At 37.2% G+C, this 14,041-nt stretch overlaps 1 protein-coding gene across 1 annotated transcript; it reads right to left on the minus strand.

Moving 5' to 3' along the window:
- Positions 1–3,605: 3,605 nt before the first annotated feature.
- LOC139732688 (carbohydrate sulfotransferase 2-like) lies at positions 3,606–4,652 on the minus strand. Its single transcript, XM_071643543.1, has one exon. It carries the CDS (start codon positions 4,650–4,652, stop codon positions 3,606–3,608), a length of 1,047 nt encoding a protein of 348 aa, XP_071499644.1.
- Positions 4,653–14,041: the final 9,389 nt, after the last annotated feature.

The following is a 14,041-nucleotide window of genomic DNA, read 5'->3' on the forward strand; positions in this document are numbered from 1 at the left end:
TATCCAGGGAAAGAAGGTTTTCAACAACATCGCGAGTATCCATTGTCACATCATCATCGGATATGTCAGAATATTCCTGCCAAACAAACGAGGGATTCGTTGACGAGCCACCTTCGTATGACGCAGTGATGAAGGCAGATTCATCTTAATTAATCGTTTCACGCAGCCGACTGCCGAAAGATTATAATGCTACCATCGACTTCCGAGTTTTGCTCATCAGAATTCTTCTTGTGTCTTATCCCTTGAGAAGATCTCTAGACATTGATTAAGTCCTTCACTATCTGCAATTTTTGTGAAGATGTACATGTTAGCAATGAGCTCACCGCCTCATTTGAAGACTTACTCTTCCCTCATAAAGTGGCTAGTACATGTAACTGCTTAAAATGAAACGAGAAAACCTGCCTAAAATATAAGTGATCACACTTCAACACATGGAATTCAAACCTTTTTGGAAATAATATGATGGTTGCAAATAGGAAGCATTTATCCTGACTTTAATGGAAACAGGAGCTTGCCAGTGTTAGATCACTTCATTAAAAATTGCACACAGGCGAGAAGCACATATTGTGGTAAAGCAATAAGGAGAGGATATGATCCGCCACTTTCACCCTTTTGTTAACGTGTATTTGAGATGGAAAGTCAAGTCTGTAAGTAAAATATAATTGTAGACTTCTCGCCATTAATGGTGTCCTGTAACGGAATGTATTACAACATATCACTTGTTGATCGTGATTATGTTCACTCTGTATGGCCGAGCACAGGGGAAAAAAAAAAATCAATTTTTGATTGCAGTGAGTGAGGAGTTACAAATGTATCAGTTATAAGTTTCAAAGTTACTAACGTAGATTACCCATAGGAAGCTGCCAGGGGACGACAATGGGTGAAGACACTATTCAAGAAGCCATCACCTATCATCTGTCAATTTGGCATTCTAAGGCTAGGACAATAACTTTTATACATCGTTCTGCTTCAGCTAAACTCATATACACCAGTGCTTGTTTTGGAGGATTCCCCTTTGTGCATGTGTGCGGAGAGGATTTTTGGATTTCGTATACTGAGTAGTGATAATTACACTTCTGGACGCAGCGACATGTTAGAATCTTGCAAACTCACTTTTACTTTATTTCTGTAATAACGTTTGTCTGTACATTTTTCATTTATTCAAAACACTCCTTTCCAGGCGTGGTATGCAAGGGAAACGTTTAAATGCAGGAAATGTATTATAACAATATAATATTTCATTTTTTTCCTGATTAATAATAATAATAATAATAATAATAATAATAATAATTTTTTTTTGGATATAAACTCCAAATTTTATTGTCCAAGACTGGAAATTCATTTTGCCCAATTGATCGTGGGCCCGGCAGCCACTGAGCAGCGCCAGATCGACGTTGCTCTAACTTTTTCAACTGTTGAACGGCAAACAAGGTAGCAGCAACTCCCATCTTTTAACGTCTAATGCGCATAGAAACATCAGTATTAAGCGCTACATAAGTGTTATTCATCATCATTATCATTATCATTATAACAAAACCATTTGATATAAAGATAATTTGCATGTTTCAAAAATATTGGATCTCTGCCGACACTTATCGCAGCATCTTGGTTTTCTTTCAACAACAATATGCAAATCATGAGAGACCATACACTTTTGCCGTGTTACCCACCTGCCAAAGAATGTATAATTCTATTTGACTGCAGTTTTTATAGATAATAGTCAAGCGGACAGACCGCCCCCTCTCCCCACGGTGTCTAGGAAACATATCTTATTGTGCATGAGGTATTTGATATGCCTCGGCTTTATGTTATTATTATTATTATCATTATTTATTCGGCTTTCTTTCACAAATTTCATAGTACATATTTCGAAATCAGAACATACGCTGGAGTGGTAAGGGTGCACCAGGTTGGGCAGCCCGGGTCTGGAAAGAGCCAACTAAATGACTTGGGCCCTCAGGCCATCCTTCCCAACCCACCTGGTGCACCCAAAACAGTCAGTTTACAATACAAAAAAAAAATACAAATTTCATTAACTGGCATACATCTTGGTTTGATTGAATAGAGTGATTATACGTCAGAACAGACAGGATCCATACGTTCTTCTTATTCGTAGATTATATTTGACTGGTAATGGATAAATCCGCTATATCGAAGAACTGGTACATTATAAATGTTTAAAAAAATGAATGAATGAATTATATTCGATACATTTATTTCGTTGTTAACGTTGTGAAGATTGCGCATTATAAATTCATATACGTGTATTCATACAAAATAAGAGTATATATTATATATATATATATATATATATATATATATATAAACCCCTAAATAAAGTCCTGCAATTCCATTTCCATATTTCTTTTGAATCTGCATCATTTTATCGGAGTGTGACATCATAAGAAAGCCTAGTTAATCATGTTAATTACCTTTAAAATGACAGCACACTTGCTTTCATTGTGCATTCCTGGAATGCACAGTACGTCAGACTATCATTTCAAATGTGAAATGTTGCAAAACGGAGCAAACATAATGTAAAGCAATAACTAATCCCTATTTTTTCTTGTCTTTCAGGGGAGGCAAGTGCTTGAAAAGAATGCATGTGAGATTATCATTAGATTCAAGGCTTCGTTCTTATCTTAGAAAACTGCAATAGTGTTTGCAGATTAATATCAAATGAAAGGTAGACCAAACAATCACATAATGTTTAAGAGACGGGAGCTTTTGAAAGTGCTCACATTCAGACATTGCTTATTCCAGTGGCCTATTTTCATCAAAATGGTACATTATCAATAGCGACTTTTTACTTTTGATATGTCCCCATACTCGGCTGTCTTGCACATTCCAGGAACACCCAGTCATAGCGAGAGAGATGTTAGTTTAAAAATGATTAAACAGGCTTTCTCATGATGGCATATTTAAGATACGCGGTGGTATAAGGGAAATGTGATACATCAAACCGTAATGGCAGAATTCATTTTGAGGAGTATATTAATATACTTATATAGATACATACATACATATATGTACATATATATCATATATGTATGTATATGTATGTGTATAAATAAATATACATGTATATATATATATATATATATATATACTGTATATATCACATTTTCTCTTCTGATGGTTATAACCAAACATGTTTCACGGGTATACGCTGATTTATTGAAATCGCGAATATCACCTTCATTATAAAAAGTATTGAGTTCGAATAGGAATCAAATAGATAGTATGTTTCAACATTGATTTTGACTGAACACCATGGTCAATCGTTCCTGATGATTTTGTTCGTTTATTCATATAATCTTTCATCAGTTAACCTTACACACCCGGATCACTTTAGTTGCTATTCTATCACTGTACTATTTCATAGAATACATTACCAGGTTACACTACTCGAGGGGATTTGATATCATAGTTTGTATTCTTTCCTTGAAGCAATACAGCTAATTTCGGACGAGAGATATTCGTTTGTGATGTCCATTGCGCATTGATACGAATTATGTTTGAAATGTGAAGGAAAGGAAACAAAAGTTAACGTACAACAAAATGAAAGTCTTCTCTCTCCTCGAGGAAAATACAAAGGAGAAACATCAGTTGATTGCACCTGATTTTACATTTTCTTTCAGTTTTCTGTAGGGCTGGTACCCCAAAGCATTTATCACATCCATGCATTCTTCTTCGACCTGTTCAACCTCACTCTCGCTGAGATCGAAGATCCACTGCTGAGCTCTTTCCTTGAGGTTACTTTGTAATCCATTAAGTTTCGCAGTGTGAGTGTTGTTTCTGTACAATTCGAGCCATTGTTCAATCTCCAATGGTACGGGTAGTCCTACAAAATTGTAGATGTCTTTAGTAACCAGAATAGGAGAACTGGCAAATTCTTCGAATTTTAAGAGCTTGTAGTGATCTTCTAGCCACTCTGGAAGTCGTGCAGAGTTAAAAAGGTTTTGTCTCATCCACAAGCAATAAGCTTGAACAGAATTTTTTCCTTTTATCGTCTGGTTAAGTAAGCCCAACGCTTTGAGTCTACCCTTTCGGGGAAGTTGGTCACTTAAAGCTATGAGGTCATCGTCTGGGAGCCTTGTTATGACGTGTTGGATCAGGGAAGAGGCGACACCGCGTGGATCACGGACAAGATGGAGGATCTTGACATTAAGCTGGTCATCGACAACCAAGGATTTTAGCTTGTCCAAATCTGTGCGAACCACTTTAATTGCCACTCGCCCACTGTTCCTCTTACATGTTTCATCAAGTAAAGTAGTGTTAGATATCATGCACTGTGTACCTTCACTAACTTCGCACACTCGCCGAGTTCGGAGCATTTCGTTATATTTCGTCAGCATCATGGTAAAATCTCCCCGAAACTTGCATCGGAATATTTCTCTCAAGATATCTCTCTCCGTTGCTGTCGATAAGGGGTTCACTCCATCCCCTGCCTCGGCTTCATTGCTCATCATCCACAGGGGCTCGAAAAGGTAGAAAATCTTAGGGTTTTTGTTGAAGATTTCGCCGACTGTTGAGGACCCGAATCCTCTCTGAGACATGAGGATCACAAACACTCTTTCGGACCTTTCCTCAAACGACTTTTCTATAGCGTGCTCGGGCATAGCAGGTCTCAGCTTGCCGCTCTTTCCCATGGTAGCTAGAATCCCCTTAGCTGGCTGTTTTTTGCTTCGGGCCTGGTCAACGTAAGAGATTCCATTCTTTAAAAAGTACAATACAGCGACCGCGAAAACTACCAGAATTGAAACTCTTGGAATTCGCGTACAGTAGAGCTTGTTATTTGCCATTTCTTTTGCTATACTGATGCTTCAGTGCATCAATGTTATTACTGCTACGGTTTCTGTACGAAATGAATCACCGACAATCTTTATCACCCTATATTTGAACAGGTTTACTTAATTTGTTGATTGATCTACAGCTGTGGAGCAGGCAGATGGTCAGATTTTGTCAAACATTAAATAATCGATAACACAGGCACGTGTATGGATGTACATGACAACGAAAAATGAAATTCTATGATAAAATAATGTACTATTGAGGGGAGAAATACAAAAGCTGAAAACACTCGTTTGACCTTCATGTCTGGCGTCACCTACATTAGTAACTACATTAGTTAAGTAATGGGAGAATTAGATGAAATGAAGTTAAAAAAACTTGCAAGGCAAACAATTTCAAGTATATCCACAGACACTGAAGTGAATCCGCATGTCTGTCTTCGAAGTATCAGCCGTTTGATATTTCTGCAATAACATATAATTATATTAGAAACAAAACCGAGGCCTTCCCTTAAATCTGCCATCAGTCTTTTATTAGTCCCTATATATAATTCAACTACAGAGGTATAACACTATATCCTATAGCTGCGAACAGTTTTATGCTGCTAAACAGGTTCACTCCTCATCTCATTCCTATTCTGGGACATATCATACCCATAAAATGTTTACCTGCCACTTTGGTATAATTATTGCCCATGCGTTTTTGTGTTTGTTTTTGTTTTTCAATACAGTTCATTGGATATTCCCTATACTGTGTGTTGTTGTATAGAGGCACTCTTTCGTTTGTTTGTTATTTATTTTGTTGTGTGTATGAAAAACGAATTCACTGATATGGTCTTGAAATATTGATAGAAAGAATTAAACAAATCTGAATGAATTTGCTGGCTTTCATTTTGATAATTTCATGTTCAGGTGTAAAACCCACTTGCTCAGTACAGCAATACTCTCACATGACTAATATGTGTTTTGCCCATTTCTATCAAGTGTTTCAGGAATTTCCATAATGAAATGCAGCAACGACTTCTGTTTGTTTGTTTAGCACTTATATGTTCTTGACAATAACTTGTTAAAAGAAGACAAGAGAAACCGTATTCATCGGGTGTTTGATTATCTTTAGACTTTTGGTGGTGCAATATGAGGCTTGGAAAAAGCGATTGTTAAAAATTTATCCAGTGGCGCCAAATTATAGCTTAATCAAGGCAGCATGATATCAGAGGAAAGCAAGTGTACGCCCGTTATCGTATATATATATATATATATATATATATATATATATAAGTAGAGTGTGAACTGCAATATGGCTGACAGTGCTCAACTATATAGGAGCCCATGTAGTACAATATATAGTAGGATGGAAGGCGTTGCTTTATTAGTGACTTAGCTGGACAGTCTGTTTCGGCCGAAGCCTCGTCAGCAAGTTGCTGACGAGGCTTCGGCCGAAACAGACTGTCCAGCTAAGTCACTAATAAAGCAACGCCTTCCATCCTACTATATATTGTACTATATATATATATATATATATATATATATATATATGATATATACATATTTTATTATATCAAATTATGTGTGTAGGTGTGTACGAAATGGTACGTGTGTGTGTGTGTGTGTGTGTGTGTGTGTGTGTGTGTGTCAGACCACTACGGATAACTCTGCCGAATTAACCCCTGTGACGTAGTCGGATACATGCCTTGCACAGACACATGTCATTTCTCATCGTAAACATAGAGTCTGACAAGTAATGAGATAAGAGAGGGATTGTCGTCACTTACAATGTAAATCAAAGAGTAGAAGAATATGAAAACGAAGGTAGGCCTATATGTACGTTTTTCAGATGACCTTGATACGCTGTTAACCATCATCTTATTTTTGAAGTTGCCTATATTTTAAATTTCATTAAATGGCCCAAACAAGACTATTTGCAACGGATGACGTGTGCACCATTAGGAGGAAATTATGTCCCTTCTATTCATTGATAATACAATATTGGTTTTCAGAAAGATCAGCCGGTGTATCAGGTTCCACTACATAATATTCTGGATCAGCGCACTCTTCGTTATGTAATGCCTTCTGAAAATTGCTACTTTCGTTGGGATTGTCTTCGACTGGATCAAGCTTCCCGTAGTCATCTGTTTCCTGCGTCTCGGCATGACTACTGAAACTTGCAGCCTGTGTCAAAGAACTAACGTTATGGAATCGTTGAAGATGTTGATAACCCTCGCTTTGTGACGAAATCACCGAGGTGTGTAGCGTTTCATAATCGTCGGACTCGATTACTTGTCCATGCTCATCCCATTTAATTGAAGACACACAATGACTGTCAGAAGTACGTTGCAAATCTTTGGACATGTTACGCTGAAGCCTGTCGTATTTTCCTTCCAATCCAGCCGCATTTCTGTTTCGTATGATGACATCGTAACCATCTTCTCGCATAGCTTGCAGTTCCATTTCCTCTCGAGACGGAAGCCCACTCTTCTCGCTGTGTTTACTGTCAGATGTTTGAGGTCGCTTGAGAGAATCATACAGACCGTCTTCATTATACACAGAGAAATCTGCACAAGTGGGTCTTTGTATTAATTCATACTCGTTATCTGCCTCATCCTGCTTACCTGGTATTGTGCTCAATGAATCTTGATAAACGGACTTTTCTTCCGTCCGTTCTCTTTTTTGTTCTGAGGAAGCGTGTCCTGATAAGGCATCGCATGTTCTTATGTTCAGCTTCTCATATGAGTCTTGAGTATGTGAAGATATGAGAGCGGGGTCTAAATCAGAGTAGTCTGTAGTTTGTATGTCTGATTCGATGTTCAGATTTCCATTTTCTTCATTAAAGTCAGCTTTGCTCGCGACGGGATATTCTGCATACCGACGGCAAGAAACCTCGTTCTCTCTGCTAGCGCTGAAAGCAGGGTTTGCCAGGCATGAAGGGTCGGACCTTGTGATACTGCGACCTCTGCAGGAGAAAACGAAATACAACACTGTACAGTCAGAGCTTCATCTTTGTACAACCCGGTTTCTCTCGTTCTTTCTCTCTTTTGAAATTTAATGCCTGAAAGTCTAAGTATATCCACATGTCCATTCAGTGGACTATATGAGTTATCAAGTACATATAGAAAAACGATGCCGCATGAGTTACACCAACACTAAGTGAAATTTTAAAGGGGAATTATCTGCATATGACTTCAGTGAATGCAGTAATATTACAAGAACGCGTTGGTTAAGGTTGAGGAAAGTTTGTGAATTTATGACAAGATGAAGAATATCTAAAATGTTGGTGCTAACATCGCTGCAAATCAAGCCTATGACGACAGTTTATGATGTGAAAAGCGATCAAAAATATTGAGATAATTCTGCATATTCTAATATTATCATTCTATCATAATCAGGATTTGACTTAACGTATACCTTCGTCTGAAGGCAGGGGAATACGATAAACCCTTAAATGTAAATTGCAATTTGAAGAAAGCAAGTTTCTCATTATTTCTTTATAGCGTACACTATTTTATAGATTTACTCGATGAGATATCTATTTCGTCGAATCTATATATACATCACTCTCTTATATTACAGTGATTCTGTAATCTATTCTTATTATTATATCATTATTCCATCATAATCAGGATTTAACTTACCTTCGTCTGAAGGCAGGGGAATATGATAAACCCTTAAATGTAAATTGCAATTCGAAGAAACCAAGTTTCTCATTATTTCTTTATATCGTACACTATATCTTATAGATTTACTCGATGAGATAGCTATTTCGTCGAATCTATATACATCACTCTTTTATATTACAGTGAGGTTTAATACGGCGAGAAGTACTAGTTTAAGGGATGATGTTCGTTAGTCAGGAGGTCCCTTAATTTGAAAAGGAAATGAATTTCGTTGTTCAAAAGGTTCGTTAATCCCAAAATAAAAGAATGTTCGTTATTGCGAAGGTTCGTTGATCCTAAAATGAAATAAGGTTCGTCATTCCAAAGGTTCGTTAATCCTGAAATTAGACTTAGTCCATTCATCCGAAAATGAAAAGAGGTACATGTCTATATTAGTTATTTTTAGGCGAGAAGTACTAGTTTAAGGGATGATGTTCTTTAGTCAGGAGGTCCCTTAATTTGAAAAGGAAATGAATTTCGTTGTTCAAAAGGTTCGTTAATCCCAAAATAAAAGAATGTTCGTTATTGCGAAGGTTCGTTGATCCTAAAATGAAATAAGGTTCGTCATTCCAAAGGTTCGTTAGTCCTGAAATTGAATTTAGTCCATTCATCCGAAAATGAAAAGAGGTACATGGCTATATTAGTTATTTTTAGACCTTCTTGATAACGAACTATTTTTTTCATATTTGGGCCATTGTTCGGAATGATAAACCTTATTTCGTTTTTGTTACAACAAGTTTTCGGAATAATGAACTGTAACCCATTTTAACACAAGACACATTATTTTAAGTTTTTATTTTGTACATTGTTATGGAATAAATAGATGAATTAACTATTTCATCAACTAGAATTAGTACATTTTGATTGTCTCTTATATTACAATGAGATTTAATATGGGGGCGTACCATTTTAGACAAACAAACGAACAAGGTCAAAATGTATTCTAGTTAATTGAATTAGATCCCAATAAAAAAGATTGTCAGTGGCATGAGATATAAAAATACTAATAATCGTTAGCATGTTCGTCTGTGTTTACATTTACTGCATGATGAAGACAATTTGGAACTTCTTTCCATAATGCAATAAACTTCGATTTTATGCCTTAAAGAAGGGTCGATCCCCTAATCGGCAAATACATAGCAATGCTGAAATAATAATGATAATAATAATAATAATGACAGTAATAATAATGATGGTAATTATAATTATCATAATTGCATTTATATGGCGCTTTATACTGGTGTTTCTAAGCGTTTCAATGAGCATTTACGTGCTGTTATATGTTACTGACTAATGGGCCTGGTTATTTTAGATATAATTTTAAATAGAAATGGAAAGTACAGTCTATGCCTAACTGATATCTCTATTCCTTTTAATTTGAATTAGAGGGTAGTTAGGGTTAGTTCAAGGAAAACCGTAGGGTTCTTGCTTCCAGCTCGATTTCTGACCTTCTCTTCAGACAGACGACCGTTACGATGATAACAGCGATGAGCACAATTCCAAGCGTCACAATTACTGCTGCCATTACTCGTACATCTGCCAATTGCAAGGGAAGGTTGAAGTACTGAGTATATGACTTTGCAAAAGAATGTGCAACCAATGATGATAATTATAGTAGTCATAGTAACAACCATACTTATATTAAAAAGCAAAAGCGTACATATATATACTATAGTACATAAAACTAGGGCCTATTACTAGTATTATCTTGCAATCACAATACCGTTCAGAGCGCGCTTTCAGTCATGGTAAACAAGACCGACATCACAAGTTAATGGGGAGAAATCTATGTGCGGATATCCTAATAAGTTGTATGATGAAACTTTTTCTTTCGGAAAAAAAATCCTCTTCTTCCAATATCTGAAGTGTGTCAGATAACACAGCATTTCAGACTACAGCAGCTCAATGCCTATAGCACACGTAACGGGTAAACGAAGACGAGAGTATACTGTTGTCCGAGTAAACGCGCGTCGTTGTTGAATCTGCAAAAGTCAGGTGGCTATATGGACACGACAATCGATATAAGTGTTCCCTGCCTATTCCCTTATTTGGTGAACGAGATATTGTGACGAAGTGATGATTGTATGAAGTCCCCGAATAATGAGTATTCTAAACGAGGGTATCAGGATCAAAGTTCACAAAAGTTCTATAACAATGAGGTCATCTATTACATAGCGAAACAAAGATAGAGTGATCATTTATCTTGCACATTGGTCGATATAAATACTTTACAAAATGAGTCGAAATGAGGATAGATAGACAAAAGAGATGCTTGAGAAGACAAGATGACAGACAACTGATAGGTATATAATGGCTTCTGGTAGATTAACAGATAGCTAACTTGGCAAGGTGACTGAGGTTTGTTTATAAACAACAAAAAATAGATAGTCGACATTTCGATGAATTGATAGAAAGTGGGTTGTTTGCTCTCACTATTACCGTTCGTAGATGATTCCGACAAGGGCAAACCAGTCGCTGGCGATGAGTGAGATCTAGATCTAGATGACGGTCGAGGAGTCAACGTTGTCACGGTATAGGGAATTGAGGCACCTTGGTCATAAACGAGTTCGTAAACAGTGACATTTCCAACGTCGAAGTTTGCCTCATACCTTGCCTCGAATCGAATCTGAAAAGACTGTTTGAAATTAACATCGTAGACATCTCATGATGAATATGTTGTCTTGCATTTAGTACTCATGTATTACGTAGTGTTAAAACAGTTTCAGGACCAGGGGTGTGCGCCTCCTCTTTAATTTTTGTTAAAACAAAAGAAATAAAAAGAAAAATGCGGGCGCGTGCCCCCCCCCCCCCCCTTTAAATTTGTAAAGGCGCCCCGTTTTTACGGAATTCCTGGATCCGCCCAGATTAAAATAGGTAGAATAAGGCTAATATGCTATTTCTATTTTTCCTAGAAGACGTTATATTTCAATGCTAATAAGCCTTTAGATAACGATTTGCGCCGAAGTACGAATACACAAAAGGATTGTGTAGATTTGACGCAAAACCTTGTCAAAAAAACCCAACCCGACATATACCATTATATAGATGATGACTGACGGGAAGGGAACATACCGAATGTTCCACCCGAAGGGTTTGAAATGCTATTGAGGGAGGTTATAAGTCCCTCGACTTCGTCTCGGGACTTATAGCCTCACGAAATAGCATTTCAAACCCTTCGGGTGGAACGTTTGGTACATGTTCCCGACAACAAAAGTCATCATCTGTTATATTATATGGGTTAGTCAAATACGTCAACGTCAACCACCAGCACAACGCACTCGATCACTCGCTCGCGTAGCATACAGAGCCAAATTCACTGCGCGCGCGGTGCTAGGCCTTCTGTCATTAATAATTGTTACGTGAAAATTTTTTTCCAGGGGAGAACATTCACAAGAATGTTCGCCCATGGGCGAACATAACGAATGTACCTCCATCACGTGATTGTGTTTAGCCAATCACCTTCCGGTATTTGACTAACCCATTTAATATAGTATCGATGATGCGCTCAGCCATGCAGAATGTAATGATGTGCATTTTTGTATGTGAATCAGACCAATTACATAGAGACACCTTGCAAAATATATGGCTGGTACTGGTGAACACACTTTTATATAGATATACAGTATACTGATATTATACATCTTGTCTACTTTAGTCACCTTATCTAAGAATAAGCACAATACGTGCAGGTAGGACTCCGAATCGTAAGTGATTAAACTCCTGCTCTCATTGCTGTTGTACACGAAAGAAAACCGTCCTTTCACCGCATCCCATGGTCCTAGCTTGGATATATCATAGGAGAATGACAGGAAGATAGGTCTCGCGAGACGAACTTGGCATGTGATGACCACTGAACCCACGGAAGTGAGATTTTGACCGGAATATCCTGCATATAAACACAAAATTACAACAAAGATATGAAATATAAATTGGTACAAACAATGGAGAGCAATCTCCATCCCAGCAAAAACAGTAGTATTAGATGCCGAAAAAAAAAGATCGCTCAAGAAATGCCAACGGAGAGCACTATCGTGGTGTATTTATAATATGTCAATGAGTGTGTGTGTGTTAGACGTTTTGCCGATGTGGACATCAAAGTGTATATTCATGGCATACAGAGTACTATAAATACATCATTCATGTTATACTATAAGCGTCTAAATGGTCTGATTATACTATAAAGTTGTCTTAATTCTCTCTTTACGTTATGGCACATCACAGGTTTTGAACGATGATTAGTTTCTGCTCACTATTTCTCTACAATCTATGTAGTAATTCACATTTTTTAGTCCCACGTTATTGATGATAAAATTCAATCCTACTTCCAACTTCCAAATATAAGCATGCATGTATGAATAATAATATGTAATACTAAGCAAGCAGAGTTCTTATCTGATCTCATTATTCTGCTTATCTAAGAAATAGATGAATACGGCAATTAAGATAGAAACAAAAATCATACCAAAGTCTGTCCAGAGTGAAGTTTGATTCACGTTGCAATTGTTGTTTTGGCTTGTTTCAACCATCACTGCAAGGTATAATATAGAAATATGGATATATGCATGGTATGTGTGACTGCATCAAAAAGTAAACCTTGCAAACTGACAGAACATTGATATATTGATTTTTGGTATAATTACATCTGAAGTATTGATATGATGAATCATATATTTTGTCCCATTGTACTTCATTTCAGTTCCTTCAAGAGAAGGTTTACGAAAGTCAGCCAACCGACAACAGTTTTGGGCAGGCTCAATTGTGTTTTGGCACCAGTACATAATAGGTGAATTCAAAATGGGGCCTAGGCCTATATAATGCCATATGACACACACAAAATTTGACTTTCACCCATCCTTATTAGCCTTTGAAATTCAAGAGGAATTAAGTATGTAAATTGAGATTCAAAAAAAGTTTTGATTTTGAACGAATTTCAATTTTTTATTTATGTATTTTTAAATCACTAGATTTGGAGGTTTTGAAGGGTAGCTCAACGACTGGTCTGTTACTAATATCTCAGCGTAACATGAAATGCGTATGATAATATATCAGAATACATCATGTGCTCATTCAACGTTCATCTCGTTGAAAAGATCCAAATAAGATATAACTAAATCAACTGGAAGACTTTAGAAGCACTCAGAAAAAAAAACAACTTAGTAGTTCGTGTAGGTAAATCCGCAAACAACTATGGCTCCAATCTAAAAATGAATATTTCATATCGCTAACAATCCCTGCTAGGTTTGACTATTAATCTTAACCAACTCTTTCATAGACACTTTTGAACAAACACAAACACACTTCCACAAACACAGTGAACCAGAAAAGATTTTATTCACCAGTTGCATTAGCGGTCCTAGCCCACACTGTCAACTCATCCACACTACTAATTGGACTTTTGTAGCTGGCTCGTCGGGAGACTCGAATCCACATTGACGTTGACTGTGAAAAGAACCGTCCCGAGCCTCTGATCCTCGGATTCCCGATGGAGTCGTAGCCGACCTCGTCCGGACGTTCGCTGTCCCCTGACCGCACCTGTGCAAACGGCGAACTTTCGATGCCGAAGAGAATCCTCCAGTATTCTGGGACTGTAATTTCCCA

Source organism: Diadema antillarum, unplaced genomic scaffold (assembly GCF_040938485.1).
Source record: "Diadema antillarum isolate AM-2024a unplaced genomic scaffold, OU_Dant_1.0 seq00000442_RagTag, whole genome shotgun sequence".
Classification (NCBI taxonomy): domain Eukaryota; kingdom Metazoa; phylum Echinodermata; class Echinoidea; order Diadematoida; family Diadematidae; genus Diadema; species Diadema antillarum.

Bases quoted from the DNA above. Each gene is read 5' to 3' on its own strand.
- LOC139732688 (XM_071643543.1), bottom strand. From the start codon at position 4,652: ATGGGAAAGAGCGGCAAGCTGAGACCTGCTATGCCCGAGCACGCTATA.